Source organism: Silurus meridionalis, chromosome 28, assembly GCF_014805685.1.
Source record: "Silurus meridionalis isolate SWU-2019-XX chromosome 28, ASM1480568v1, whole genome shotgun sequence".
Classification (NCBI taxonomy): domain Eukaryota; kingdom Metazoa; phylum Chordata; class Actinopteri; order Siluriformes; family Siluridae; genus Silurus; species Silurus meridionalis.
In genome coordinates this window covers 5392342-5419814 of record NC_060911.1, presented here as the reverse complement: position 1 = coordinate 5419814, position 27473 = coordinate 5392342, and the positions used below count along the sequence as shown (strand labels likewise).

Sequence of the window (27473 nt, the reverse complement as noted above, 5' to 3'; positions counted from 1 at the left end):
AATAAAGGGCTGCAGTGATGGTGGTCCCATCTACACACATGATCTTCAGTGGTCAGTCAGAGTGACCCTTGTGTTCTTGGTAACCTCTCTAACTAAGGCTCTTCCCCGATGGCTCGGTTTGGCCGGGCGACCAGCTCTTTGAAGAGCCCTGGTTCTATTATTTGAGAATTTTGGAGGCCACTGTGCTCTTGGGAAACTTTAGTTCAGCATTTTTTTGTAGCCTTCCCCAGATCTGGTTCTTGCAACAATCCTGTCTCTGAGCTCTGCAGCCAGTTCCTTTGACCTCATGGCTTGGTTTTTGCATTGACAGCTGTGAGACATTCAAAAGAGAGGTGCGTACCTTTCCAAATCATGTCCAACCAATAAACTTTTCCACAGGTGTTGAAACATCTCAGCAACAATCAAGAAAAATGGGAGGCACATGAACTGATTTTCAAGAGTTGTTAAAAACGGTCTAAATACAAATGTACATGTGATATTTCAGGTTTTTTATTTAAGAAATTTGTATTTACATGTATATCTAGAATTCTGTTTTTACTGTCTTTATGGGGTGAGAAAAAAAAAATTTGAACAAACTATTTGTATTATGAGGCCACAACTGTGACTTGTGGGATAAAATTAATAATACTGACCTATACTATATATATAAGCATCTCTGCTGAGCAGATATAAAAATATATATGGAAATCTGGCATATACAAATCAGTAATGACCGAATGCTATAAATACACTGAGCAGCTCTGCATGGACATGGTCTTTCTTTGTCCTACAAGCTTTATATCTGACAGCTCTTTTGTGTATGCATAAAAAGCAAATGCATGTGTACCCTTTTTCTGTGCATGCATTTCAGGGGATCCAAGTCATACTGCACACCTCAAACATTTGTAATTTTTTTGTTCTTTTTATATCTGCATCTCTTCACAAATATTAACTGTTCATTATAAATGTATTTCTATGCAGTTACACCTTTAATAGAATGCTTTGAACACCTGTAAGGCATGAATATGGCATACTTTGTAAATACTTTCAAGGACAAAAAAAGGTATTTCGTTTAATTTTCAACATTTCTAATAATTTATTGAAGGTTTGAAAAAATTAGTAAAAAATGGTGATACTAAAAAACAAACACTATTACGATGCATGTGTGCGTTTGTTTGTGATTTACATTCTGTTAACATGAAACAATGCACACAAAACTGTATCATACACCAATATCTTATATCTTACACACACTCATACACACACACACACACACACACACACACACACACACACACACACACACACACACTCAAATCTTACACACAAAGAAGCATGAACTTTGCTGTCTACATGGTAAACATCAAGACAGTTGTGTAAAAGTATATTTATAGTCTTCAAGAAAGTAAACAAAACATTCAAGGGAAAACTTCTACTTTGCTCAAATCCAAAGTCTCTCAATAATAATAAAAAAGGGCATTAGATTTTAGTTTTCACTCCTGGGATGTGCAAATCAAAAAATATGTCACCTCATATTAAATCACTTGCAGCCTGAGAGGTTGGATGGATTGAGGTTGGATGGATGAAGGTTGGATGGATCTCTCCTGCCTTTATACTGTAGTAATAATGTGTCACGCTTTTCTGTGAAACTTTGTGATGTGGTCTTAATCAATTTGTATTAAATATTAGATGCACAGCAGAACCCAGTTTTTTTTTTCCAGTTTTGTTATTTTTAGTATACGTTCATATTGACTAATAGCTACAATTCGGACACACAGGTTCATCGAACACAACAAAAACCTGCATGTTCTCATTTCAGTGTCCAGTTCGGGTTTTTACTTCACAGCACTGAGTAGTCTATCGATGATATTCCAGCTTCTCTGGCCAGGGAGTAAAAGTGGCCCCTCTTCTCAAACAGCACACTCGGGGAATCAAACTCCACTATTTTCCCAGAATCCAGAACCATCACCCTGTGGAAAACAAGGGAAAAGGTTTATACTGACGAACTAGGAGCCAAGATTAGAAGCCTGATTACAGCTTGTTTTGTATTGTTCAGAAAAAATATTCCAGAATGCATAATCAGGGTGAGGACACTACCAAGATGATGCTTTTACTCTACAATTTAAGGCTCTGTTTATCTTTTTCATCGCTTCATTTCCGATGACCACAGCAGCAAAATTTTGCGAATACAACAGCCTTATTTACATATGACTGCTGCTTCCGACTTTTGCAGCGGATCTAATTAATACCGCTGTTCTTTGCAAAGCACTCACAGCGTGCACACTATTTGCACTATTGATCCCAGTTGGATGTACAAATCAGCACTTTAGATCTTAAATAAAAGCCTTGAAAACCGTAGGTTAAAGCTGTGTATACTCTTCCCAGTGAATCACATCAAATTGGGATTTAACCACAATGTGTCTTGTCCGTCCGTCCCGTAACCCCCAAACTGTTACCACAACAATGGAGGCACACAATTTTATAAGATGTCTCTGAAAATGGAAAAATTACATATTCCCTCCACTTGAACTAGGAGACCCAAACCTGTTCCAGCATGGCAATGCCACTGTGCACAAACCTTACCTTGTGCTGTTCAGAATGGTGTTGATGCGGTGGGCAATGGTGAGCACAGTGCATTCTGAGAACTCTCGATTAATCGTAGTCTGAATCAGCTCATCTGTCTCCAAATCAACGGCGGCCGTGGCCTCATCCAGGATAAGGATCTTTGATTTCCGTAGCAAAGCTCTAGCCAGGCACAGCAGCTGCCTCTGACCAACACTGTAAAACAAAAGGTTACCTTTCATTGGACAATTTACATCACTGACCAAATATATTAATTATAAGAAATAAATGGGGATTTAGGATTGTAAACATGATGAAAAATTCAACAATTATAAATGTATACATACATTATATGATCACAACTACTGAGACACCTGACTTTTCCAGTCAAATGTGATACTTCTGCAAATTATTACCAGTTGATGGCGCACAATTGTATAGGATGTCTTTGGATGTGGTAGCCTTAAACTTCACTTGAACTAGGAGAACCACACCAAAGCATCATGAACATATGGGTTACAATGGTGGGAGAGGAAGATCTTGAGTTGCCTGCTATAGAACACTGACCTCAACCCGATTTGAACACATTTGGGATGAATTGGAACGCTGACTGCACCCAAGTCCTCCTCACCCTCACCTACATCAATACCCAACTTTCTAAATTGGCTGAATGAGCACAAACCTCCACAAGCACACTCCAAAATCTAGTGGAACATCTTCCCAGAAGAGTGGCGGATATTATAACAGCGAATGGGGACTAAATATGGAATGGGAATGTCCTCAGAAAGCACATACAAGTCTCATGCTCAGGTGTCAACAAACCTTTGTCCATAGAATTTACATATAACAAAAAGAGGGTCTAAATGACTCAGGCTTCTAAAGAGCTTTTTGGTTTCCCATGGTACAGCTGAGTGCTTCTTTTAAAGTAAGTACGCTAGAAAGACTTCATAGCTATCTGTTCTTACTATGAAAAGACAAGAGCTATTTTACACCAAACATTTTCCCATCCTTGAGATTTCTATGTAGCCTTTATCTTGAGAAATATAATCACACAAAATGAATAAATCCATATAACAGGCATATTAATTCAATATAGTCGAAAAGTAAAGTACAATTGACACATCCAAGACACCAATTGAAACTATCCTACTGTATGTTTTTCTGTAAGCGTTGCGAGATTTTGTTTCTCTGGAAATCTGGCATATAAAATGATCCCAACGTATCACATTTAATGCTCGGGTTAATTAATCTGCTACTTTTTTAATGTAATACGTTCTGAGCTACATGTGTTCTTTGGATATAATTCCATACAACATTAATGATACAAAGTACTGGATTCTCTCACACTTCAACATCTGTTTTGAATAATTCAGTGCATTGCTGTTGAGTGGGAGATCAATGAAGAATAATTCAAATGGCTAAAGGCAACATGATGAAAACTTCTCTGACAATGTCTGGCACAAGAGCATTGAAGAAGGTTGCAGTCTCATTATCTCACCACACGTCTGAGAGTGCACACATTTAGACAAGTAATGAATTAAAGATGAAAAAATAACTCCTTGTCTTTGCTATGTCATTTTCTGACTTTTAGAGAGAAGGGTCACTGTGAGTCATTACAAAGTTCTTTTGATGGCTCTGCTTTATCCTATAATGAAACATTACTTGCTTCATGCTACAGCCACGTCACTGGTGTGCTATGGGTCTCCAGATCTCAACCCTATTGAACTGAGGTGATAGGCAGCACACTCCACCATCAACAAAGCATCATCCCAACCATCCAGGACGGGGTGGACAAATAACGAATGCATTCGCTTGCCCAGTGGATAAATAGATTCACTTGTGCTTGCTCAGTCGCATCCTCTGCATGCCCTTTCAAATTTAGAACAATCAATGTTTCTACCTCAGATAGAGATCATAAATAACAAAGCATAAAAGAAGCCTTGAGATCATGAGATCTCAATCTAGTGGATTATCTAAGGGATGTTCTGGTGTGATCCATGGTCTTGGAGTCAGATACCACAACACACCACTTCAACTTCCAGAGGTCTTGTGTCTGACAATTTAGTCACTTACCCAGGTTTGGGCAAAAATCAGGACACATATTATCAATTTCCTTTTTTTGGAATTCTAAACAGATACAGACATATTGCATATCGTGTCATATGTGCTACATCTCTGATCCAAAATGTTCAACTTTAACCCTACCTGAGATTCTCTCCTCCTTCTGCAACTTCATGATGCAAACCTGCTGGCAGAGTCATCACATAGCCCTTCAGGTGAGCCAGTTCTAAAACTTTCCAGATGTCCTCATCTCCAAAAACTTCAAAAGGGTCTAGATTCATCCGCAGGGTCCCAGAGAACAACACTGGGTCCTGCAAATGCAAATTTACATCAATTTATACATTCATTTAACTATGTTTGTTTTGGGGGTTGCTTAAATAAGAAGGTCAATCAAGACTTCCCACATCCTCAACCACACACTTAAGCATCTCTTGGGAGATCGCAGGTCAACCATGATCTCCAGTAGGTTCTCGATCTACCCCAGGATCTCTGATCAGTGGCTGAGCTTCCCAAAGGTATTGGATTTAATTTTGCTCGTATTTATTGTATATTTAGTTCTAAACCAGTTGCATAGTTTTGTGCCTCATTCACAGATTGCTCTGGAGTAACGATTCTGCTGAATGAACAAATGTAAATGCCAAAGCTTTAAAACTAAACAATGTAAGTTAATTGATTAGAAACACACATTCATAAGATCACCTGCAGTGAATTATCACTTTGACCTGATGTTCTAATATATTAATTTTTAATCACCACATTATCTGTGTAAAGCTGCTTTGAGACAATGTTCATTGTTAAAAGTGCTATACAAATCAAAAATGAATTGAATTGAATTGAATAAATTAGCTTATCAAACAAGCTGGACATTTAAACGCCTTGTCATGCTTTTCTGGAAAGTCACTTAAGTAACAAAGTAGACTTGAATCCTGACTACTAAGCGTTCACTAGGCTAGTGTGGATTTAGAAAATTTGATTTTCAAATGAAGCATTGCACTTTTGGCAGCTGCTCTGGTGTTCACTAAATCCGAGACAGTTTGCACACATTCGCTGTCATAGCAAGGCAGATTAACAAGGGACCTTCTCAAGATTATCGAGCTAAAATATCTGTATTAGATTTAGTCCCAACGGAAATAGTGATGTATGATGTTTATGAGACCTTTTTATTATAACACTGGCAATTCAGAAATCAAGTTTTTCATGTCTATTTTGTAGCTGTACATACATAAATAATGAAACTATTGAGCACCTGTGGAATAATAGTTATTCGGTTCCTGAGAGAGTGGAGTCCCAGGGTGGAGATGTTGACCCCGTCTATTATGATATGTCCCTCGGCTGCCTCCATGATGCGGAACAGACAGTTGGTCAGACTGGATTTACCTGCTCCTGTTCGGCCAACAATGCCGATCTGTAAAACAGTCATGTAACACAGTCAAGGTTTGTCCACATCACATTCAGTGATTAGTATTTGAGCTCAAACAACTGCTGTGTGCTTGGATCTTTTACCCCATGATCCCTCTCTCGATTGCTTGTTAGACTAATAACTCATTATCTGCATGCACTGAAAGACATGAAGACGTGACACGTTTTGGTCCTCGGTTCATATTTTATTTTTACGCGTCATGATTCGAGTGTCTCCTCAAACTGAGTTTTGGACAAGTTCAGTAAAAACACACCAAATGTCACAGGCTGAAATGTGTCCCAAGCACATCTGCTTTCAAATCGGTGATATGTGACAGCCCTGAAAGTGAACTACGGTAAAAAAGCACATTCTGGTTCCTTCACGGTCATTAGAAACCCAGCCATCGTTCGAACTGTCCATCCTGCAATCGCCATGACCTCTAGAGAGCACAGAAACCTCTCAAGAAAAGATAACCCATGCGTACAAACGCGACGACTGTATCATCAACCTGCTCAACCTTTAAAAATCTACCTTTCCTTACCTCTATTACATCAATTTGTGCAGTGTCATGCCATTTTAAACTTGTGTTCTAAACCATCTGCAGAATTAGTTTTATTTTTAGATTCAAATGGGGATGTTTAATGTGAACCCTACTTTTAAACCTGTCAATCTGCAATCCATTGAGCTCTTAGCGCTGTAGTCTTAGCGAGGAACAAAGCCTCCACACCCTTTTCACCTCATTCAGAGAGCACAACAAAATCAATACAAGCTTTTTATGGCAAACCACTCGAGCTCCATGTGTGAAGCCTCCCACGGCTTTTATGTCACTGTTTTAATTTTGAAATGTGAAATTGGTGGGATTTTGTAACTTCCAGTATTGACATTGACTTCTGTGTCTTGCCATCTGATCTATAAAACTGTGCAGCTGTTGCCTAGTAAACCCTGGTTGTGTCTTGCAAATTAAAATTCTTGGTGGAATCTGCTCAGCCCATTAGTTTCCATTTTTTTGTAAATATAATCAATTTCTGTAGAAGGTCATTTAAGAAACTTTGAGTCTATGCATTAAAGGCACTTGATATAAAGTGTTGTAGGCAAAACTTTTTTCGTCAAGATGTAGAATGAGTTTCTCTTTTTTAATCCAGAAATTATTATTGTTTTTTTTTTTTTTTAATTAACCAATTTTTCTCTTTTCATTGGCTCAGCTGGAGAGAGAGAGAGAGAGAGAGAGAGAGAGAGTGTGTGGGTGGATCTATTTGCTGAGACACTTAACTACAAAATCCATCCATACAAACAGACAAATCAGTGTCAGTAACCAAGCGGTAGTCAGGATAATAAATATATGCTAATCTAAAAATCTATTTAATGTAAAAATCTTATCCAGATGTTGTGTCTGAATTCTGGGGACCATGTAACCATGCACCATGTAACATCTGTTTGCATCACATACAGTTTGAGCATAAAGACTTTAGCCTGTGTGGCTATGAAGTGCTGGCAGATATGTGATAAAGGTCCACGGGGGTATTTTGAACTGTAATTAATATAAACAGTTTTCTGCATTGGCTGACGGCTGCAACTGTCATGTAGAGTTTTGCATTCGAGGGTCCATCAGTAAACAGCTGATAACTTTGACAATGATGGAATTATGAGGATGGGTTCTGAGGTTATGTCTGCACTAATCCAAATACATTTGGAAATGACGTCTAAAAACGCTCTGAATCCATAATTTTGTTTTCAATTGTCTTCCAAAAGTTGCTCATCCACACCGAAACGTCTGAAAACGCTCACGTCCGTGTACTTCCCAAGCGCAAATCGTAAGACGCTTCACTACGCGTGATTTCCGCCTGGATTTTATTTACTTTCCGGCCCTTGAAACGTCACGTCAACAACTAAATATGCGTCATTGTTCTCAAAAACCTTTCGTTGACTGAAAACGTCGTCTCGGTGTGGACACAAGGCAAAAAAATGTTTTCACAAGAAAGCGTATTAGTGTGGACATTTCATTAATCAGCCCTAACACACCTTACATCCTTTTAAAAAGAATGAATTGAAGTAAAATATATCTATCTATGTTTCAAAATTCTAAATGTGCTAAATGTGAGGAAATAAACACAGTTTAGACATTTGCACAATGTTAGTTTTTACACTTGTGACTTTAACAGCATCATTTATTAATGATAAAACTCTCACCCTCGTGTGTTTCATATTTGTTCACGAAGAGGCATGTAATCACGTTATAATTTCGATTATAACAATTTTCAATTTTATATAGATTTTTCTTTCGAAGAAAAACTTCGTCATTTTGATGTATTTAACGTAAATACAAATTATGAGCTTTATACCGACTCTAGTTCATTATAATAGCAGGTTTATTCCAGCGGAATCAATTTACTTTCAGAATCATCCGAATAAAAATCTGAATACTTTACTTTAATCTTTTACAAATGAATAATACAAATTTATTTTAAAAAAGAATAAGAAGAAATATAAACTAATATGCATATTAAGGTATATATCAAGCGAATTAAATTGTGTTCGGCATGAAATGGAATTTGTAGCTGGAGTGAAAAACAATTGGCAGAAAATTCAGACTACAATAATAGTTATTAAAGTCATTGCACAATAGATGATGTAATCCATAGCAACTAAAGCGTGCATTATGCTATAATTGTGAAGAACCGATCCTGTAAAATCAAGTTAAAAAATAAACATGAGTGATGAATGCAGGTAAGCAAAAACATGTCAGAATTAAAAAAAAAACAAAAAAAAAACAAAGCTCTCACAGATAAAAAGATTGTTTTGTGGTGTTGATTTATAAATAATGCCACAGCTGCATTTTTAACAACTCGTGCTGCATCACAGGGAGATGTAACTACGTATCAGAAGTGTTCACATGCACATTATTCTTTGCATGCATCTCTTTTCCATAAATGTATTTATAGCAGCATAAACATATTAGAATAAATATTTTACATCCCTCAATCATAGTATACATCATACTAGTGTTATTGTTACACTCTAAAGAATGTTTTACCTTTTCAGAGTCTTCAATGTTGCAGGTGATGCCATGAAGAACAAGTTCCAGCTCCGGCCGGTATCTGACCTTGTAGTCCTCAAACTGAATTTTTCCTTCAGAGGGCCAATCATTTGGAGGACGTATCTCTGTGAGCCATGGAGCCTAAACACAAAAGTGAAAAATAAATTCAGCTTATTTACTTTTTAAGTCCAAACTACGACATTTAATACTTCTGTATGAATTATACTTATTTATACAGATTACATTAATACTACATATGTGTTATTGAGTGTTTAAAGGCTCTGGCATGGAGAAGCTGGTGTTGGATCTGTTATGATCTCAAATGTTGAGCTATTTTATGAGTTGCTCAGTAGCTCCTAGTTTTATAACCACAAATGACTGTAATAGACTGTAGAAAGATCATTACTCATAATCTTATATTGCAGTGTTCATGTTAGTTCTCACTCTCCAGTGTTCTGTATTGTTTTAAAAACTATAATCACACTCTTGATATCACCCAAATGAAGATCGGTTCCCCTTTTGAGTCTGGTTCCTCTCAAGGTTTCTTCCTCACAACATCTAAGGGAGTTTTTTCTTGCCACAGTCACCATGGCTGCTCATCAGGGATAAATACACATCGCTCACCTTAACTGTTAAAATTCTGTAAAGCTGCTTCGAGACAATGTATGTTGTAAAAAGCGCTATAGAAATTAACTTGACTTATGGATAGCCTTTGTATTGCTGCTTTATTTTCAAGTGTATTGAATAGGTGATAATCTGTCACTGGTGTTAATATCAGAGCACATACTATAACAGTGAATAATGGTCAACCAGCTGGATAACAGCAGGAAAAAATGAAAGCAATTTGTTTATTTTTAAACAAATTCTTTGCACAAATTGTTCCTGGGAAAAAAAAATCTTGGCAGAATTCTCACAAGGATAAAGCATTTGCTAATGATAAATGAATACATAAAGGCCTTAATACAAAAACAAAAATTTCCCAAAAATGTAGTAAATCAGATAACCGCCAAAGCAGTACCTCACTGGGAATCTCGGTGTATTCGCTGACCCTTTCCACCGCCACAATGTTTGTCTCCAGCTCCGATGTCATTCTCACAAGCCAGTTTAGTGTCTGAGTCACCTAGTAGTTGTAACGAGAGGATTTTAAAAGTAAGCTGTTTCAGGGATCAAATGCTAGTGATGAAATGAGAATAAACAAACCTCCACATTTTTGCAACTGGTTTACAAGAGGAATAAATATATAAAAAAACAATACTTGCATTCAATTCAAGGTTTTTGTGCATGTAAGCTTTCTGGATGTGAGAATACAATGGAATGTGTAAAGTCTATATTCTATATGGACTGAAATGTGGTTCTTTCTCAAAACTGTAACCAGAATGTTAGGTGGTAGAATTAAATTTTCCCCCCACTTGAATTAGGAGACCCAAACCTGTTCCAGCATGAAAATACTTCACACTAGGCCAGCTCCATGAAGATATGTGTACATGATTTGGGGTAGTGACCAGCTATAAAGTTTTTCTCAACCCTATTGAACTTCTGGGATGAATATGGCTGAATGACACAAATATCCACAAGCAAACGGCAAAATCTAGTGGAACATCTTTCTTTGTTATTATATAACAAATTTTAAGTTATGATAAAAAATGGGAACCATATGTGGAATGGGATGTTCAACAAGCACATATGAATTGTATAGTTTTTATAAATAGTGGTCTCACATTTAAGGCATAAGAGATGGATAGTCCAACCAGCCCACTGTCCAGAGATTCTCGAGATAACACAGCAAACAACGCTGAGAAAAACACCACCAGATTACCCAGAAACTCCAGTCGGATGGCCAACCATCTGCAATTTTTAAAACGAGTAAAGGTTAATAAGTAAAGAAATATATAATTATATTATTATTGTACCAATAAAACAAATTTTAAAAAGAACAGACCGATTAGAAACAATCCAAGGGTAGACGCTTTTGAGGTTGTTATCGATAGTGACTCTGTTGTGTTCCAGAAAGCGTTCCTGGTGTCTGTAAGCTCGAATGACAGAAAGCCCAGCTACCGTTTCTCCAAAATGGGAGTAGATGGGAGAACGGGAAACAGAGTCTAATCGCCTCAGCTGTCTCGAAGTGGCAACGTAGAACCTCTGCATCACAAATACAATATGGAGGAATTATAAAGGCGTTCTACCATGTTAATGCTGACACACTGTTATCCAGACTCAGAAATATTTAAAGAATAATAAATAATAAACAAAGAAATGGCAAGTTGTATCACACATTTATGTCATTATCTTAATTATTTGTAATACATTGAAGAGACTTTGCAAATAGTCTGTTTTCTATTATATAATATAATGTTTTCTGTTACCTGCACAAAGTAATAGACCACAGCAAGAGGCACAATAACTGCCGTAAAAAGTGGAGTGGCAAGGCAGATAACAAATAAGGTGCCAAGGACGCCGAAAAGACAGAGGATCCAAGAACGGAAAGACATCGGGATCATCTCATCAACGGTAAGCATGTCCTAAATGAGAGCAAAACATGATAATATATAATAGGCCAAAGATACAAATACTGATTGATGGTGCAGCCATTAGATTATTCAGTCTGTTGTTGGCCAAGGATAGCCAGGTCACTGGTTATCTTCCTTCTAAAAAATATGGCCATAATATTTTTTGAATAGCTCATTCCAGATTTTGGAAGGCTAGGTTTGCCATTTTAGGCCTGAGATGCATTCGCCATTTCTGTACATCAAACACGTATTTATTTGGATTGAGTACAAGGGATTCTAAAATCTAGGATCTTTATAATTGTCACATGTACTTTACAGCACAGTTTTTTCTTTGCATCCCAGTGATGTTAGGAAGCTGGGGTCAGAGCACAGGGGCCAGAAGTGTGGCAGCTTAGCAAAACCAGGGCTTAAACCCCTGACCTTCCAATCAGTAACCAAAAGCTTTAACCACTGAGCTCCCACCTCCCCTAAAGGGAGTTTGCTTTGTGCACAGAGACACTATCATGCTGGAAAGGGTTTGTACAGCGATTCACTTTTTCCACATTTTGTTATGTTACAGCCTCATTCCAAAATAGAAATTTATTTCCCTCAAAAATTCTACAAACAAAAAAATAAGTATTCACAGTCATTGACAATCATAATTGAGTTCAGGTGCATCCTGTTTCCACTGATCATCCTTGAGGAGTTTCTACAACTTGATTAGAGTCCACCTGTGTTAAATTTAGTTGATTGGACATGATTTGGAAAGGCACACACCGGTATATATATATATATATGAGGTCCCACAGTTAACATTGCATGTCAAAGAACAAACCAAGCCATGAAGTCCAAGAAATTGTCTGTAGACTTCCGATACAGGATTGTATCGAGCATTCTGCAGCATTGAAGGTTTCAAATGAGCACAATGGCCTCCATCATCCATAAATGGAAGAAGTTTGGAACCACCATTACTCTTTCTAGAAAAAGCTGCCCAGCCAAACTGAGTGATTGGGGGAGAAGGGCCTTAGGCAGGGAGGTGATAAAGAACATGATGGTCACTCTAAAAGAGCTCCAGCATTTCTCTGTAAAAAAAAGAGAACCTTCCAGAAAAGAAACCATCTCTGCAACACCCCACCAATCAGGCCTGTATGGTAGAGTGGCCAGACAGAAGCCACCGCTCAGTAAAAGGAGTTTGCCAAAAGACACCTTGAAGGACTCTCAGACCATGAGAAGAAATTATTGAACTCTTTGGCCTGGATACCAAGCGTCATGTCTGGAGGAAACAGGCACCGCTTATCACCTGGCTAATACCATATTTACAGTGAAATATGGTGGTGGCACCTGTTTTTTAGCGGCAGAAACTGGGAGACTAGTCAGCATTGAGGGAAAGAATAATGCAGCAATGTACAGAGACATCCTTGATGCAGACCTGCTCCAGATCTCATGGGGTGACACTGATATCCTCCGACAGGACAAGGACCATAAGCACACAGCTAAAATAACAAAGGAATGGCTATGGGACGGCTCTGTAAATTTTCTTGAGTGGCCCAGCAGGAGCACAGACTTGAACCCGATTGAACATCTCTGGAGAGATCTGAAAATGGCTGTGCATCGATGCTCATCATCCAACCTGATGACACTTGAGTGGTTCTGCAAAGAAGAACAGGAGAAACTGCCCAAAAACGGTGTGCCATGTCTGTAACATCAAACTCAAAAAGATTGTAATTGCTGTAATTGGTGCCAAAGAAACTTCAACAAAGTATTGTGCAAAGGCCATGACTATATATGTACATGATTTTCTTTTGTTTTCTTTTTTCTTTTTAATAAATTTGAAAATATTTACAACACAATTCTTTTATGTTGTCATTATGGGGAATTGTTTGTAAAATTTTGAGAAAAATAATGAATTTAATCTATTTTAGAATAAGGCTGTAACATAATAAATTGTGGAAAAAGTGAAGCGCGGTGAATACTTTCCAAAAACTGATTTGAATAAAACTGACATTCAGGATACAGGAAAAATTTAATGAGTTATATTGAACACAAATTATTAATTACTGTTTAATTTGAAATGGTGATCATATACATCTGTTTAGCTATTGGTGAATTCTTCCATTCACACGTAAAAAAAAAATAAAATAATTCAAGTCAGTGGGTATTTTTTTATTGTATTTTGCTTTTTATAGAAAAGCTTCAGACTTACCTTCGCAAAGCGGTTTACCACCCGTCCTGATGGTGTGGTATCAAAGAACAGCATGGGTGCTTTGAGAATGTTGGAAAGTAATCGAGAGTGTAAAATTCTGGAGGCACGAATTGCTGCATCAGCCAGAAGCAAAGTGCCCAGAAACACCAAAATGCCTGAGAGAAAAACATCACATATTTTATTTGACACCCAATCAACAATCACATCCAGATTCTTGACCTTCTTTTGCATGCTTAGCTAAATTTCAAAACTTACTTCAAGCGTTCAACAGTAAAAACAACAAACTACAACAAATATATCAGGCTCTTCATAAAGAACTTAAAAGATCAGCAGACCTTATTATGCATAACCATAGAACCATTGTAGCATGGCAAGAACTTACATACACTTCATTTTGGGAAAAAGAGAGGAGCAAATCGCCATCATTGTCAATGATTTACTGACTCGAGTGCTGCAGGTCAGGTTTGTCATGCGCAGTATGTATGATAATCGTAAAGTATGATAATTTTAAACATGATCATTTACATTTATAAATTAAAGACAACATTTGGTGCACTATATGAGTAGAGTTTGGGTGTGAAAGAATATTTCATTATAAAATCCACCATAATCTTTATTAAGAAGATTGTGATCTTTAATGGTTCCAAATTGTTGTAATTCTTTCTTCCATTATAATAATTGTAACTCTGCTGGGTGCCCTGTTTTTTTAATATTTCGATAATCGTTCCACAAATTTCAGCTAAATTGAAGAACACTGTCATATTTTCTATAATATCTGTCATTTTTTTTCATTCCACCCCTACAATTTCAACATTGCATAAGCTTTCTTCTTATTAGCTCAAGTACATCCAGTATATCAACTTTTATACATTAGGTAACATTTCATTTAAAAAATGAAATTCTTTTACATGTTCATACAGACCTTGAACAGGTGAAATCACCCAAAGTGTACAAAATACTTGTACTGGACTTTTGATATAAATGCAGTAATCATTTTTTTGAACGCCTACAAGCAGACTGAAGAGACTGAAAATGTGCAGAAGGTAAATGTTGTCCCTAAAATAAACCTCATGTAAAAGCTTTCAGTGGAAATTGTCCAAAAATGGAAGCATTGTTTAGCCTTATTTGGTCCCAATAAAAAAAAAATCTTTGGAATGAATTTATTTATTTTTTATTTGGATGAGGAAGACTTTATATATCAGCAAACATCGACAATAAGGGGCTGTAAATGATTACTTACAACCTGAAAAAAAATCTTCTTGTCCCCTTTTATGCTAAAAGGGGGTCTTGTGAGGTAGCAATAAATGCACATTTTGGCCAAAATGAATTGCTAAATTACCAATACACAAATTACCCACAGATTTTAAATGTCAAAACTGTTTGGTTTGGCAATGCCAAATATTATTTTATGAAAAGAAACTGGCTTGTAGCTACACCATACAAACCCCCAACACTTGAAACCGACACTTTGCATTGAGTATGAATAAGGGTCTAAAACAGTGGGAGTGTGTGTTTGGAGTCTTTGTCCTCTATTTTTGTATGTTGTAGTGAATACAGGGACCTAAAATGTCAACCTGCCAAAAATATTTTCTATAGAAATATAAAAACACATATTTCCCATAAAAGGTTTTCACTCTTTTTTCAGTCTTTTCAGTGCCAATTTATCACTGGAATCATTGTAACTGTCAAACATTCATTCATGTATTTATTCATTCATTCATTTCAGAGAAAATCTCTTGAATCTCTTCAAACAGCACCTGTCCAAACTAAAACCATGACCTACACTTCCCTTAGTTCTCAGCTACTCAGCAATCTATACACCATGTCACAGAATGGTCACATGATGAACATCATTCTCTGGACTTTTGAGCCTTTACATATATATATATATATATTAGAGCTGTAAATCGTTTAAAATATTTAATAGCGATTAATTGCATGGTTGTCATGAGTTGACTCGTAATGAATCGCAACTTAATCACACATTTTAAAGTTTTCAATACTCTAATCAGCATAGGCATGGGCAGATATAAATGCTTTACGCAAATATATTTTTATTATTAGTAAAACCAGACCAGACTGAACCTAGAGCATGAAGACAAAATAATCTTGTAAATGTTTTAAAGTAATTATGGCGTTTTAAATTACGCAAATCATCAGGACACCAAACTGAACTTTTGCTATGTTTCCACACAGACGTTTTTAATTGCCGGACAGATTTTGGTGCTTCAATTGAGACTTGACGCATCAGTAAAAGAAATGTTTAATGAATAAAAATGATTTTTCAGTGAAGTTATTTTTTTTTTATATAAGTAAAGAAAGGACATCATGAATAAATGTGTGTTGCGATGAAGGTTTTCATTTTGCCTCATTTATATTTATTTATTCATATTTGTAATAAGTCTGTTCCATTTCCCCAAGCATTTCATTAACTAGTAACCTAATATACATTGCATTGACCCTGAATATTCACTTACTAAGAGTGAATGAAGTGGGGGAAAAAAATGTGTGCCTCCTATTCAAACCTGTATAGATAGATACGATAACTTAATGCATTTTCATTAAACCTTTCTGGCAAATGCGTACATACCCTGTGCCACACCGAGTGCTCCAAAGACCCCGATTCTCATATCTCTAATATGGGCAGGGTAAGTGCTTCCATTGGGATAATCTATTGCATCATTGGTCCACTCACTCAGCCATAGGTTCTGACCAATGAAGGCTATATTTTGGACGAAGTAAACTGTAATGAACATGGTCGTGAAGCCCCAGCCCAAAGATCTCAGGTATTGCAGATACACTGAGAATTTGACCTTGTGGGGAAGAAAAAACAAGTAAGAGATGAGTCAGAGCAAAACAATTGCTGTCCAATTGTAAAGTGCAGTCACGACTCCAGTACTTACCTTCCTACAAGTAGAAAAAAAAAAGATTCAGAAGGTTGGATCTGAAATATTTCTGTCTATTTGCTTACTACTCATATATGGGACTTATACATAGTTTATATATAATGTATTTTACTATACTATAATTACAGTCAATTACAATAACATGTTTTTTATAAAATAAACCCAACATATTCTGGACACAAACACATGGAATTGACCAATTACATATTCCACCATAAAACTAGAGACTCCAGATAAAAAAATAAGTAAGTAACTCAAGTCTAAGGTTCATTTTTAAGGAAATATTGATGTTTAAAATACCTTTCCACTCTCCATTGTTTCCTTTTCTATCAGTCTCTGCCCTTTCTTGGTCTGTTCGGCATCTATTTTAGGTCTCGCCGAGCTGTTCCTTCTTAATTTTATGCTAATGGAAAGGGAAACAAGTTCATTCATGTTAACAAATGTTCAACGCTGCTTCGACTTTGCTCTCCAGATCGGTCACATTCCACTTAAAGACAGATGCATGTGAAGACTGAGAAAATAGCAGTGAAAAAAAGAGTTTCTGAGTAAAAGTTTTAAGTGCTTTTAAATACGATGTGTCAGGAGAATGAGGATTGTAAATGCCAAAGCATACGGCATGAGAGTGATGTCCTCTGGAGATAATAAAGCTAGAACATGTTGCTTGGTAATCTCCACAAAGCATTTCACATCTGCTTTTGTTTTGTTGTATTTCTGCATGCCGTCCACTCAGTGATCGCTTGTGGCTGTCTTTAATCTGACGTAAGTTATCAAGCGCATGTGGATTTGAAACAAACCTGCCGTTGCGCATGGCATGGCGCTGACTGTGACGTAAGCTGTTCTCTCTCTTCAATACGACAGAGACTATATCCTCAGCAGGGCTGTCGGCCTGTGGCTGCTGACTCTCGGGAACAATGTCAATCATCTCAAGATCTGAAGCTGATTCTGAGAAAAGCAATAAAACCAATGTAACTTCAAGTGGAACCAAACAGAAATAAACAAGGACTTCGTAGAAATTCTGAAAGGGATGATTTGAGCATCTTTTCTTTGAAGAATTCTGGAAAGTTGGCTGAACACATCACCTGAAATTTCACAACTTGAGGTTAAATACCCTATAAATGTACAGTGATGGATGGATGGATGGATGGATGGATGGATGGATGGATGGATGGATGGATGGATTTTAACTTTAACTATTAAAAAAAGCTGCAATGGGCTGTCCAGTTTGCCCAGGAACCTAACTCGTTCACCCGCCAGCTATGAATACAGCTATAATAACAAAAGAAAATGACACCTTAAACATTAAACTTACTAATTGCAGGTGCCAGGACTTCTGATTATAATGTTATGAAATGTGCATTTGGGAACATGAGGCCAAATCTGTCAGAAATCTCAATGGATAAAAACAGAATACAAAGATTTTACCTTTTTGTTCATTTGACTTGTTCTCCTCTTTTGAATGTATGTCCAAGAACTCAGAGAAAGCACCTTTGCTGGCACGTAAACTGTCATATGAGCCAACTTCAGACACAACACCATCTACTAAGACAACTATTTCATCCACATGAGGCAGGAAGCTGATCCCATGAGTTATCAGAATACGAGTCTGCAAAAAATATATATATTTATATTTATTGTCTCAAATAACACTAGCAGGTACAGTTCGACGGCAAATATTTAGTTGTCACAGTGCAGTTTATAAAATCTCCACTGACCAAAGCTCATTCACATACCTTATTTTTAAGTAGGCCGTTGGGTCCAATCACCCTCTCAAACAGATGCTTCCCCACATGAGCATCAACAGCAGAGAGGGGGTCGTCCAACAGGAAAACATCTGCAGAGCTGTAGGCTGCTCGAGCCAAACTCACTCGCTGCTTCTGCCCTCCACTTAGATTGATGCCCTGTGGGTATACAAGGTATTAATTGATTGTCAAGGATTACTCAATCAGGGGATAATCCATTTTAAAACAATTAGTGGGATTAATTTGATTGTCAACCTGAACTTCTAATTCAGAAAAATGTCATATACTTTATACAACAGTTTAAAAGCCAATCTATTTACAGTCATAAAGTACTATTTTTAGATATATGCCACAAAACAGCCATAGCATGGCTTCCCTAACACAATAGCTCCAAGGAAGTTTATGCACCATGATTAAAAATTCAGGCTTTCAGATTGGTCAATAAAATATTTGAATGTAATGTCAGCGGCAGCTGCTGCCAGACAACACGAGTGCTCGCGGATACAAATGCAGGCAACAGTTATAATAGGCAGGCAGATATTATGCGCATGCAACAATACGGTTGAACAGGAAAAGAGCAATTATCAAAGATTTTGTGATATCAGCGTTACAAGAATGAGAGAACAAATTATTTTATTTTGAGGGTGTGAATGAGACTCCCTTAAATTGCAAAGGTAAAACCAGTGCTCAATATGTATAAGGGAGAGTGAGAGTGGGAAAAAGTGGATGTGTTGGGAATTGGAGCATGTGTGCTCAATTACAATTACAATTTTAAAATTTGTTAAAGAGCAACACGTTGTGCTTTGATAACCAGCCAGAGCTGTTGGGAAATGTTTCGCTCACTCTTGAACTAAATATGATAGAAAAAAAGCGTACATGGACAAACTCCCCTCTTTTGACAAGTGCATTCGTATAAGCAAATTAATCAACAATGACTGACCAACAATTGGAAAAAACAAAACAAAAAATCTTTTCATTACTTTCTCGCCAATTTCAGTCTGAGCTCCACCAGGAAGTAATTCCAGATCTGGATTTAATGCACAGGCTTCCACTACTGTCTGGAACCTCATCACATCCTCAGTCGAACCAAACAGAATGTTATCCTTTAGCGTAGCGTTCTGAATCCAGGCCTGCTGCGGCACGTATGCAACAGATCCCTGAGGAAAAAGAGTGAAATCAGAACAAACAGGACAAAGGAGAAAAGGGTACTGTATACCAGTCCTACAATCCTGCACCAATATCAACATCAACAAATGTTATTCTGAGTGTTAGTTATCAAAAGTTCTACTCTGACATCAAGTCGAAGTAAAACCTGAATGTTTTTTTCGTGTTATGACCTTTTCCAACTTTTTTTGTAGTAATTAAGAAGAATGCATGTAATCATTTAAGCTAAAAAGATTTATGGTTAGTAAAAATATACAAAAATCTCTGTTCATTATATAGCAAGCAAAACTGTGTCTTTTGATTTGTATATGTCCTAATCACCAGTTGTATTTGTGTTTAATTTTGTAATTGTTTTATTTAAAGGATTCCCTTAAAATGTATTGAAATATTCAGTTAGTATTACAGCACACCTGTGCTTTCTGTGGTGCCATAAATGAATGAGACACCTCAAGGTACAAATTTGCCTCGAGGCATAGACAGACTGGGAAGGTGGACATGACATGCATCAGCTCTTCTTTTAAACATTTATGAGCTGAATATCATCAGTGTAATGTGATTCTGTTCTCAATTATATTACAGGAAACCTTGAACCTTGAGCATCAGTGCATTGGTAAATGACTTGATTGAGTGTCCTTCACAAATAGTTTATATGTTTCACTTTTGTTTCATTGGATAATCTCAACTGGTGCAGACTTACTTTAGATCTACAATGGCAGACTTACCTGAGAACTGCTACAACTTCAGAACTACAGCTGTAGACTTACTTTAAAACTACAGCTGTAGACTTAATTCAGAACTACGGCTGTAGACTTACCTCAGAACTACAGCTGTAGACTTACTTCAGAACTACGGCTGTAGACTTACTTCAGAACTACGGCTGTAGACTTACTTCAGAACTATGGCTATAGACTTACTTCAGAACTACAGCTGTAGACTTACTTCAGAACTACGGCTATAGACTTACTTCAGAACTACGGCTATAGACTTACTTCAGAACTACAGCTGTAGACTTACTTCAGAACTACGGCTGTAGACTTACTTCAGAACTACGGCTGTAGACTTACTTCAGAACTACGGCTATAGACTTACTTCAGAACTACAGCTGTAGACTTACTTCAGAACTACGGCTGTAGACTTACTTCAGAACTACGGCTGTAGACTTACTTCAGAACTACGGCTATAGACTTACTTCAGAACTACGGCTATAGACTTACTTCAGAACTACGGCTGTAGATTTACTTCAGAACTACACTGTTAGAAATTGCTGTTAATTTGCGGCAGAATTTCAACAGGATAATAATGTTATGTTCAAAAGCAGTACATTGCTGTTTTATTGTCGTTGTAAAATGATGTAGACACAATATAACGGCATTTTGCTGTATTTATTACTCAGAGAAAAAAAAACATTACTATACAGTATTTTTGTAAACTGCAGTGAGCACGTGGGGACTTTTATCCGTCTTCATAACACTAACAGGTGAGTTCCCTTTTGTTTGCATGACAAAATTCATTACATGTGCTACGGCAGCTAACATGTATGGTGGATATTGGAAGTTAATCGATCTTCTATTTGCTCATATTCAGTGATTAATACGCCAAATGCTCCACTGTGTTGCGCAGCTGGATTTCTGACTCGGGTTGCATTATTCCCAATTACCGGGTGAGTTTCATTCAGAAAAATATGTGATAATCCTTCTTTAAAGTTAATTTTTCAAACTCCATTGCACTGAAATCACATTGTCTTTGTTTCACACTAACACGACTGGTGTTTTCCGCTGCTTTTCTCAAATTCGTGAAGCCTCCGGCGTTAGAAAAAACCTTAATTATCGGTGTTATTGTGTTTTATTTTTTGCCCAAAAGATCTGCTTGCTGATGCTTGTTTTCTTCCCGAAATAAAAACAGTTTTTTATACAAGAATATACTTTGCTTTATGTTTTCTGTGAGTAATCATTTCCCCTCCACTAGGTCTAAACACACACATTTGTTTTTCAGGCGGTTAATCGGGATGAATCCGGAAAAGAGCACAAGGCTGTAGGAGTATCAAAGCGGACGTGTCTCCAGTCTACTTAAAAAATTAATAGATTTTAAGTGGGACTTTATATAAGTAATACACACCACAGACACACACAAACATCGGATACACACACTCACAACACACACATCACACACATGCTTATTCACTCAAAAGTACTGTATATACTTGGGTGTTTTCTGTCATTCACTTTGTCTCATTTTCCAGAGTAATTTTTTTTTTACATTTAGATGTATTTCCATGCATGTAATAAGCTTTGGGCTTTTGGTTGACCATTGTTTTTATTTCATACAAATGTTCTGTAAATAAGAATCTGTGTTATTTTCTTTAATGTTATTTAGGTTTTATACTAAGACAGTTTAATAAAGAAGAGATGTTTTGAAACAACTCTCTAAAGCTGATTTACTTCTGTTAAAGAGTACATTTAAACAGTGTTATGTTGTATTTGCAAAAACACTAGCCAACTGTAAATTTCACCAACACTAAGACACTGGTAATGGCTATTGGGTATAATGCTTGTGCTATGCCATGATTTTATTTACACACACACACACACACACACACACACACACACACACACACACACACACACACACACACACACAGGGTGAATTTATTATGCCACTCCAATGACTTGGCCTGACATTTTCTGAAAAACCTATAATCGCTACCACTATGTGATTCTGACACATGAGCTATGAATTCAGTTTTCTTACTGAACTGATTTAGGTCCTACAGTAGGTCAACTAAAACCGATTGGGGATTGTTTAGATGTCATGGAACCCCATAAACATCACTTTTAAGTATAGCGTTTTCTGAAAATAACAGCAATTTTACATGCAGAACAATAGATTAAAATGATCCAAGTCAGTGGTTCTCAATCCTGGTCCTTGTAATACTTGATGTTTTTTTCTGCTAAATGGGTTGAAGTGACTGAGCTAGAGGAAGGAAATCACTTGGCAGTAGTACTTCAGACACAGGATTTAGAAAGACTGATTTATATCAGCATGTAAGAGAAACTCTAATGATTTACAGATTTACAGGTGATTCTTTTCATGGTTAATTTATAAACTCCTGATCATCGAGCGCTGGGGCATGTAGGTGCTCAATTTAGATAAATGTAAAAAAGATTAAGGTGTCTGTGATTCCTACAGATCTCCACGCTGAGTGGAAGCAGAGTAGTGCACAAATAGCAGTAATTTATCTGCCTCGCTACCTTGATATGAACTGAACCAGAGAGGTTGTGCAGTTCCCCAAGCAGTGCTGAAATCAGAGAGGATTTTCCTGAACCCACTGCACCCACCACAGCCACAAGACGACCTTCCTTGATATCCAGAGATACACTGAGGAAACACAGAGAAATATTATATTTCTTTTACCTTCCTACATCACTGTCATATTGTTATCATTTCATATCACTTTGACTGATTTTGAGTGAAATATCAACAGACGGAGTAATCATTTACACCAGTGGAACAGCTTTTTTTTTGGAAACGCACTATATGGACAAAAGTATTCGGACACCTGACCTTTTTCAGACATATGTGATTCAGTTGGAGGCACACAATTGCATAGGATGTCTTTAGATGCAGTAACATAACATTTTTCGCTCCACTTGAACTAAGAGACGCAAACCTGTTCCAGCATGATGATTCTCTGACCTTTCTAACACCCTTGAGGCGAAATTAGCATAAATCTCCACATCCACACTCCAAAATCTACTGGAACATCTTCCCAGAAGAAGAACAGCAAATGGGGACTAAATGTGGAATGGGATGTTCAAAAAGCACATATCAATCTTATGGTCAGGTGTCCACAATCCATTGTAAATACAGTAACTGTAGTCACAATGCATTTGCAATAAGCTTGTAACTTGTCCTTGAAAGGTGAATATGTACCCGAGCACAAAGACTGCAGTGATTGAACACACACACACACACACACACACACACACACACACACACACCCCCACACACACACTTGTGTTAGCATGTACTTAACATGTCAAAATAATTGAGCAAACCTAAATGCAGGATGGCAATTAGGCCAACAAATGACTAGTAATTGCTGCAATTTTAAATTACAAGATGCTTCTAGTGCAAATGAACGATCCCGTTTTATGTAGATGTACAGTATGTGAGAAGGCATAAATCATTTTCTGAAGGGGAAAAAAGATTCTTGGCATATTGTATATATTTAGTACCCATTTATACAGTATTCCAGTGGACAATTAGTCAATAAAGCATACTATTGTTAGTCATATTGTGTGTCACATCTCAGCACCGATTAAAATCTACTATTGTGCTTTGGATTTTTAGCAGAATTTCCCTCATATTAAAAACTAAAGCTACGCGTTTAACAGCTTTAAGCAGAAATCAAGGTACCCTGAAATCAATGGAACACCTTTATGACTCACAAGCTTACACAAAGAACAAAAAATATATATACACACTTCTTCAGAGCTGGCTCCGAGTCAATATCCCAGGTAAAAGTGCCATTGTTCACACTTACTGCTGCACCTGGTCAATAAAAAAAAGCCATATACAATTAGCTTCAATCTTTTAAGTAAAATCTGGCAACCTCAGAGCCATGAACTAAACACAGGTGATTTCGATTATTTAAAAGGCGCTCCATGGAAATTAGCAAGACGTTATGTGCATCATCAGTAACTTTCTTCGAATATGGATTGTTATTTAGAACTTAATCATGAGCACCCTTGTTGTCGCTGTGCTGCACTGCCATTGTGTCCAAATCCTCTCCACCAAGAAACTTCTCCAATCTGTTTTTGGATACGGCTGTCTGTAAAAAAAATATATTTCAGTGTATCCTCTCAAGGGACAATACTATAGAAATTAAACTTGGATATATTTTAGAGTAGTCAATGTGCTTGTATAGCAGCCACTATTGTCTAAATAACTAGCAACGAAAGTCAGGGGTATGCATCCTAATATATATATAGGTATACCTGACTTTTCCAGTGATTTGTGTCTCTTCCTTGAATTGTTACACAAAGTTGGAGACACATTATTGTAGAGGATGTCTTTGGATTCAACAACATTAAGTTTTCCCTGCATTTGAACTACGAGACCCAAACCTACGCCTCTGCGCACCAACCGTGCTCCATGAAGATCTGCTTTACGTGGATTGAAATGGAAGATCAAGAGTGCCCTGCTATAGAGCTCTGACCTCAACCCTACTGCACTGAATGAGCACAAATCTCTACAAGCACACTCAAAAATCTAGTGGAACATCATCCCAGAAGAGTTCAGGTCATTATAAGTGCAAATGGGGACTGTGGAATGTCCAGAAAGCTTCTTGGTCAGGTGTCCACTTGCATTTTTCCATATTGAGTAGTTATTGTTAGTTCTTGTGAATGCTATATATCATCAATGGATAATAGAAATTTTACAAAATAGGTGAGAATAAATATTTGTGTGTGAACAGGGTACCTGTACAATGGAGGAAATCAGCATAGGGAGCATGGCCAGAGGAAATCGCAATATGTTGAAAAGAGAGATGGATGTAAAAGCTTTCTGTGCATCTAAGATATTATCTGGACTGGCAGACACGAAGACAGCAAAGGTCGCCAGGGACACCTACAAAACACACATTTCTCAATAACTCCAACAATCATAGTCCTTTAAAATTGTCAGGGGATCATGATTATACTAGTATGTACAATGACATGATAATAAATGATACATAAAACAATCAAAAAACTCAAGCTAGTCACATTAGTGACTTCTCTTTTCAATGGATTCTTCACAAACTCTAATGAAGTTGCATGATATCTAAAGGAACTCACCTGTTTGCAATCAAAATTCTTCTTTCAGATATTGTTTCAGCTCAGTATTGTATGTGTGGAATTTTGAATTGTATTTCTGCTTGTGTTTTGATGTGTTTTGACTGTGCATCCTGATTTAGCCTCATCTATTTTGCACCTGAATGTTAACTAATTATGTGACCATTCTGCTGACCCCACATTTTTGAGTGTCACTTTGACTTTATGTTTGTATGTAACATTGCAACTGCATCCATATTTCGGCATTATGACAGGTAAAGGAGAAAGAAAACCCAAATGTTTTGGAAAACATTGCGGAAATCAGTCAGCTACTTTGTCGTGAATATGACAGAAACAAAAAATAAAATAGTTTTTAGTTTTTAAGAACAAAAATAAAAATCAATCTAATAATTACAAATAAATAATGCAATTAAAAACTATACCATCAAAGATTTTTCTTTTCTGTTCTTGCAATATTGTTAACTAAGAGACTGTCTACTTTCAAAAAGAGAAAATAAACACATTCATGTACTGTACATATTGCACTTAACTCTATCATTGTCACTGTTACTGTTTTTGTTTTGTTGTTGTCACACCTCATTACATTCCATACAATTTTCCACTTCCCTTTTGCACATCTAAATGTATTTGCACTATTTTTTTAACTCCCACATTCTCATTATTTAATATCATTTTGCATATTTTCTCATTTATATTTAGAATCTAATACACAATTTTCCGAGCCGATCAGATTTACAATTTAATGCAAGTTGTATTCTTTATGTAACTCTATTTGTGACTAATAAAAATGTTTAAATCTTGAATAAGTATATGAGTGTGGAACCCATAGCACCTACCAGAGCTGGAGCACAGGAGAAGATAAAGGTGGAAACGGACGAAAGGTAGGCGAACTTCCTCATCACTTTCAACTCCTTCTCTCTAATGTCATTCACCTGAGTTTGGAAAGATGGCTCCCAAGCATAAAGCTTCAGAATCTGCGAAACAATGAATGAGCAGGTTGGGGGTTGTATGAAAGGTTCTAAACAAAAATCAGATATTCTATGAAAGATGAAAAAGAAGAAAAAAAAGGAAGTTAAAGACAAAGACAAAGGAAATAACTACTCAGGGAGTCTCGCACCAGCACAGCTACAGGTGGGCATAAGAAAAAAGCAGCTCTCAGCGTGACATTTCAATCACCAGGAACATGTTGCTGCAATTTTTCTTTTATTATTATTTTTTAACTTAGCATATTCATAACGCCGGCGTCTTTCAAACAAGCTGACGCAATACAACCAAATTTGAATTGAAAACATGGCCACTTTTTTAGGTTCAGGGATTGTCGTTATGAATTTAGCTTGAAGGCTCTGAAATATCAAGCTCTCTTAAGGACTGTATAATAGCAGCTTATGCGATGTGGGGTGAAGGAAATTGAATACCTTGATGCCGTTCAAAATTTCAGTCATCATTTTCATGCGCTTGTCTTTAAATTTCATGTTTTTCATCTGAAAATAAAAAGTGATATTGTGAGTGGTTAAAAACGACACAATAGATATTTTTGTCAAGCAAGAAACTAGCTAGGTAGAGCTACAATTATGTGGCTTCTGACCATCTGGGTTAAGGTCTGGTATGGGAGCACAAACTCTATATTATACTACCAATTATCCATCTTGCAATCTGCAAGGCAACCAGTATTGTAGATACCCATTCCTACACCTCTTATGGAAACTTTACCATCCTGCCATCTGGCAAAAGTTACCAGAGCATGCCACCTTCACCTCTATCTCCCACAGCTTCTTTCCACAAGCAGTCTGAACATTCTGTTGCCTCCTAACACACTGCACAGTTTACATAGAATTTGCATACAGTTTACATACATACATATAATTTACATACAGTTTACAGTACATGCAGTTTGTCCATCCCATGTAGTTACATCGATCTACAATAGCATTAAAACTTGCACTTGCACGTAATGCTAATAATATTGATTATTCATTACAGTGTAGCACCTGCCAAGTGTTGAGATATATATTATATAAAAAGAGAACATCAGTTCTCAAATTTGATGTGTTGGAAGAGGACAAAATGTAAGAATCTACATTCTTATATTACACATCAAGGGCCAAA

At 36.9% G+C, this 27473-nt stretch overlaps 1 protein-coding gene across 2 annotated transcripts in view; it reads right to left on the bottom strand.

Moving 5' to 3' along the window:
* Window positions 1-1050: 1050 nt before the first annotated feature.
* The window catches only part of abcc2 (ATP-binding cassette, sub-family C (CFTR/MRP), member 2), a 38836-nt gene continuing 12413 nt past the window's right edge, over window positions 1051-27473 (bottom strand). For both annotated transcript variants that reach the window (XM_046842950.1, XM_046842951.1), the window contains 22 exons: window positions 26783-26848; window positions 26204-26341; window positions 25015-25161; window positions 24280-24364; window positions 24018-24084; window positions 22782-22908; window positions 19350-19526; window positions 18361-18528; window positions 18053-18233; window positions 17425-17572; window positions 16931-17033; window positions 16315-16537; window positions 13725-13879; window positions 11399-11554; window positions 10975-11174; window positions 10754-10880; window positions 10054-10155; window positions 9033-9176; window positions 5849-6007; window positions 4747-4913; window positions 2563-2757; window positions 1051-1949 (listed from right to left, as the gene is read on the bottom strand). In XM_046842950.1, the coding sequence (XP_046698906.1) occupies window positions 1820-1949; window positions 2563-2757; window positions 4747-4913; window positions 5849-6007; window positions 9033-9176; window positions 10054-10155; window positions 10754-10880; window positions 10975-11174; window positions 11399-11554; window positions 13725-13879; window positions 16315-16537; window positions 16931-17033; window positions 17425-17572; window positions 18053-18233; window positions 18361-18528; window positions 19350-19526; window positions 22782-22908; window positions 24018-24084; window positions 24280-24364; window positions 25015-25161; window positions 26204-26341; window positions 26783-26848 (3165 nt within the window). In that variant the 3' untranslated portion in view covers window positions 1051-1819. The remainder of the gene's footprint in view (window positions 1950-2562; window positions 2758-4746; window positions 4914-5848; window positions 6008-9032; window positions 9177-10053; window positions 10156-10753; window positions 10881-10974; window positions 11175-11398; window positions 11555-13724; window positions 13880-16314; window positions 16538-16930; window positions 17034-17424; window positions 17573-18052; window positions 18234-18360; window positions 18529-19349; window positions 19527-22781; window positions 22909-24017; window positions 24085-24279; window positions 24365-25014; window positions 25162-26203; window positions 26342-26782; window positions 26849-27473) is intronic.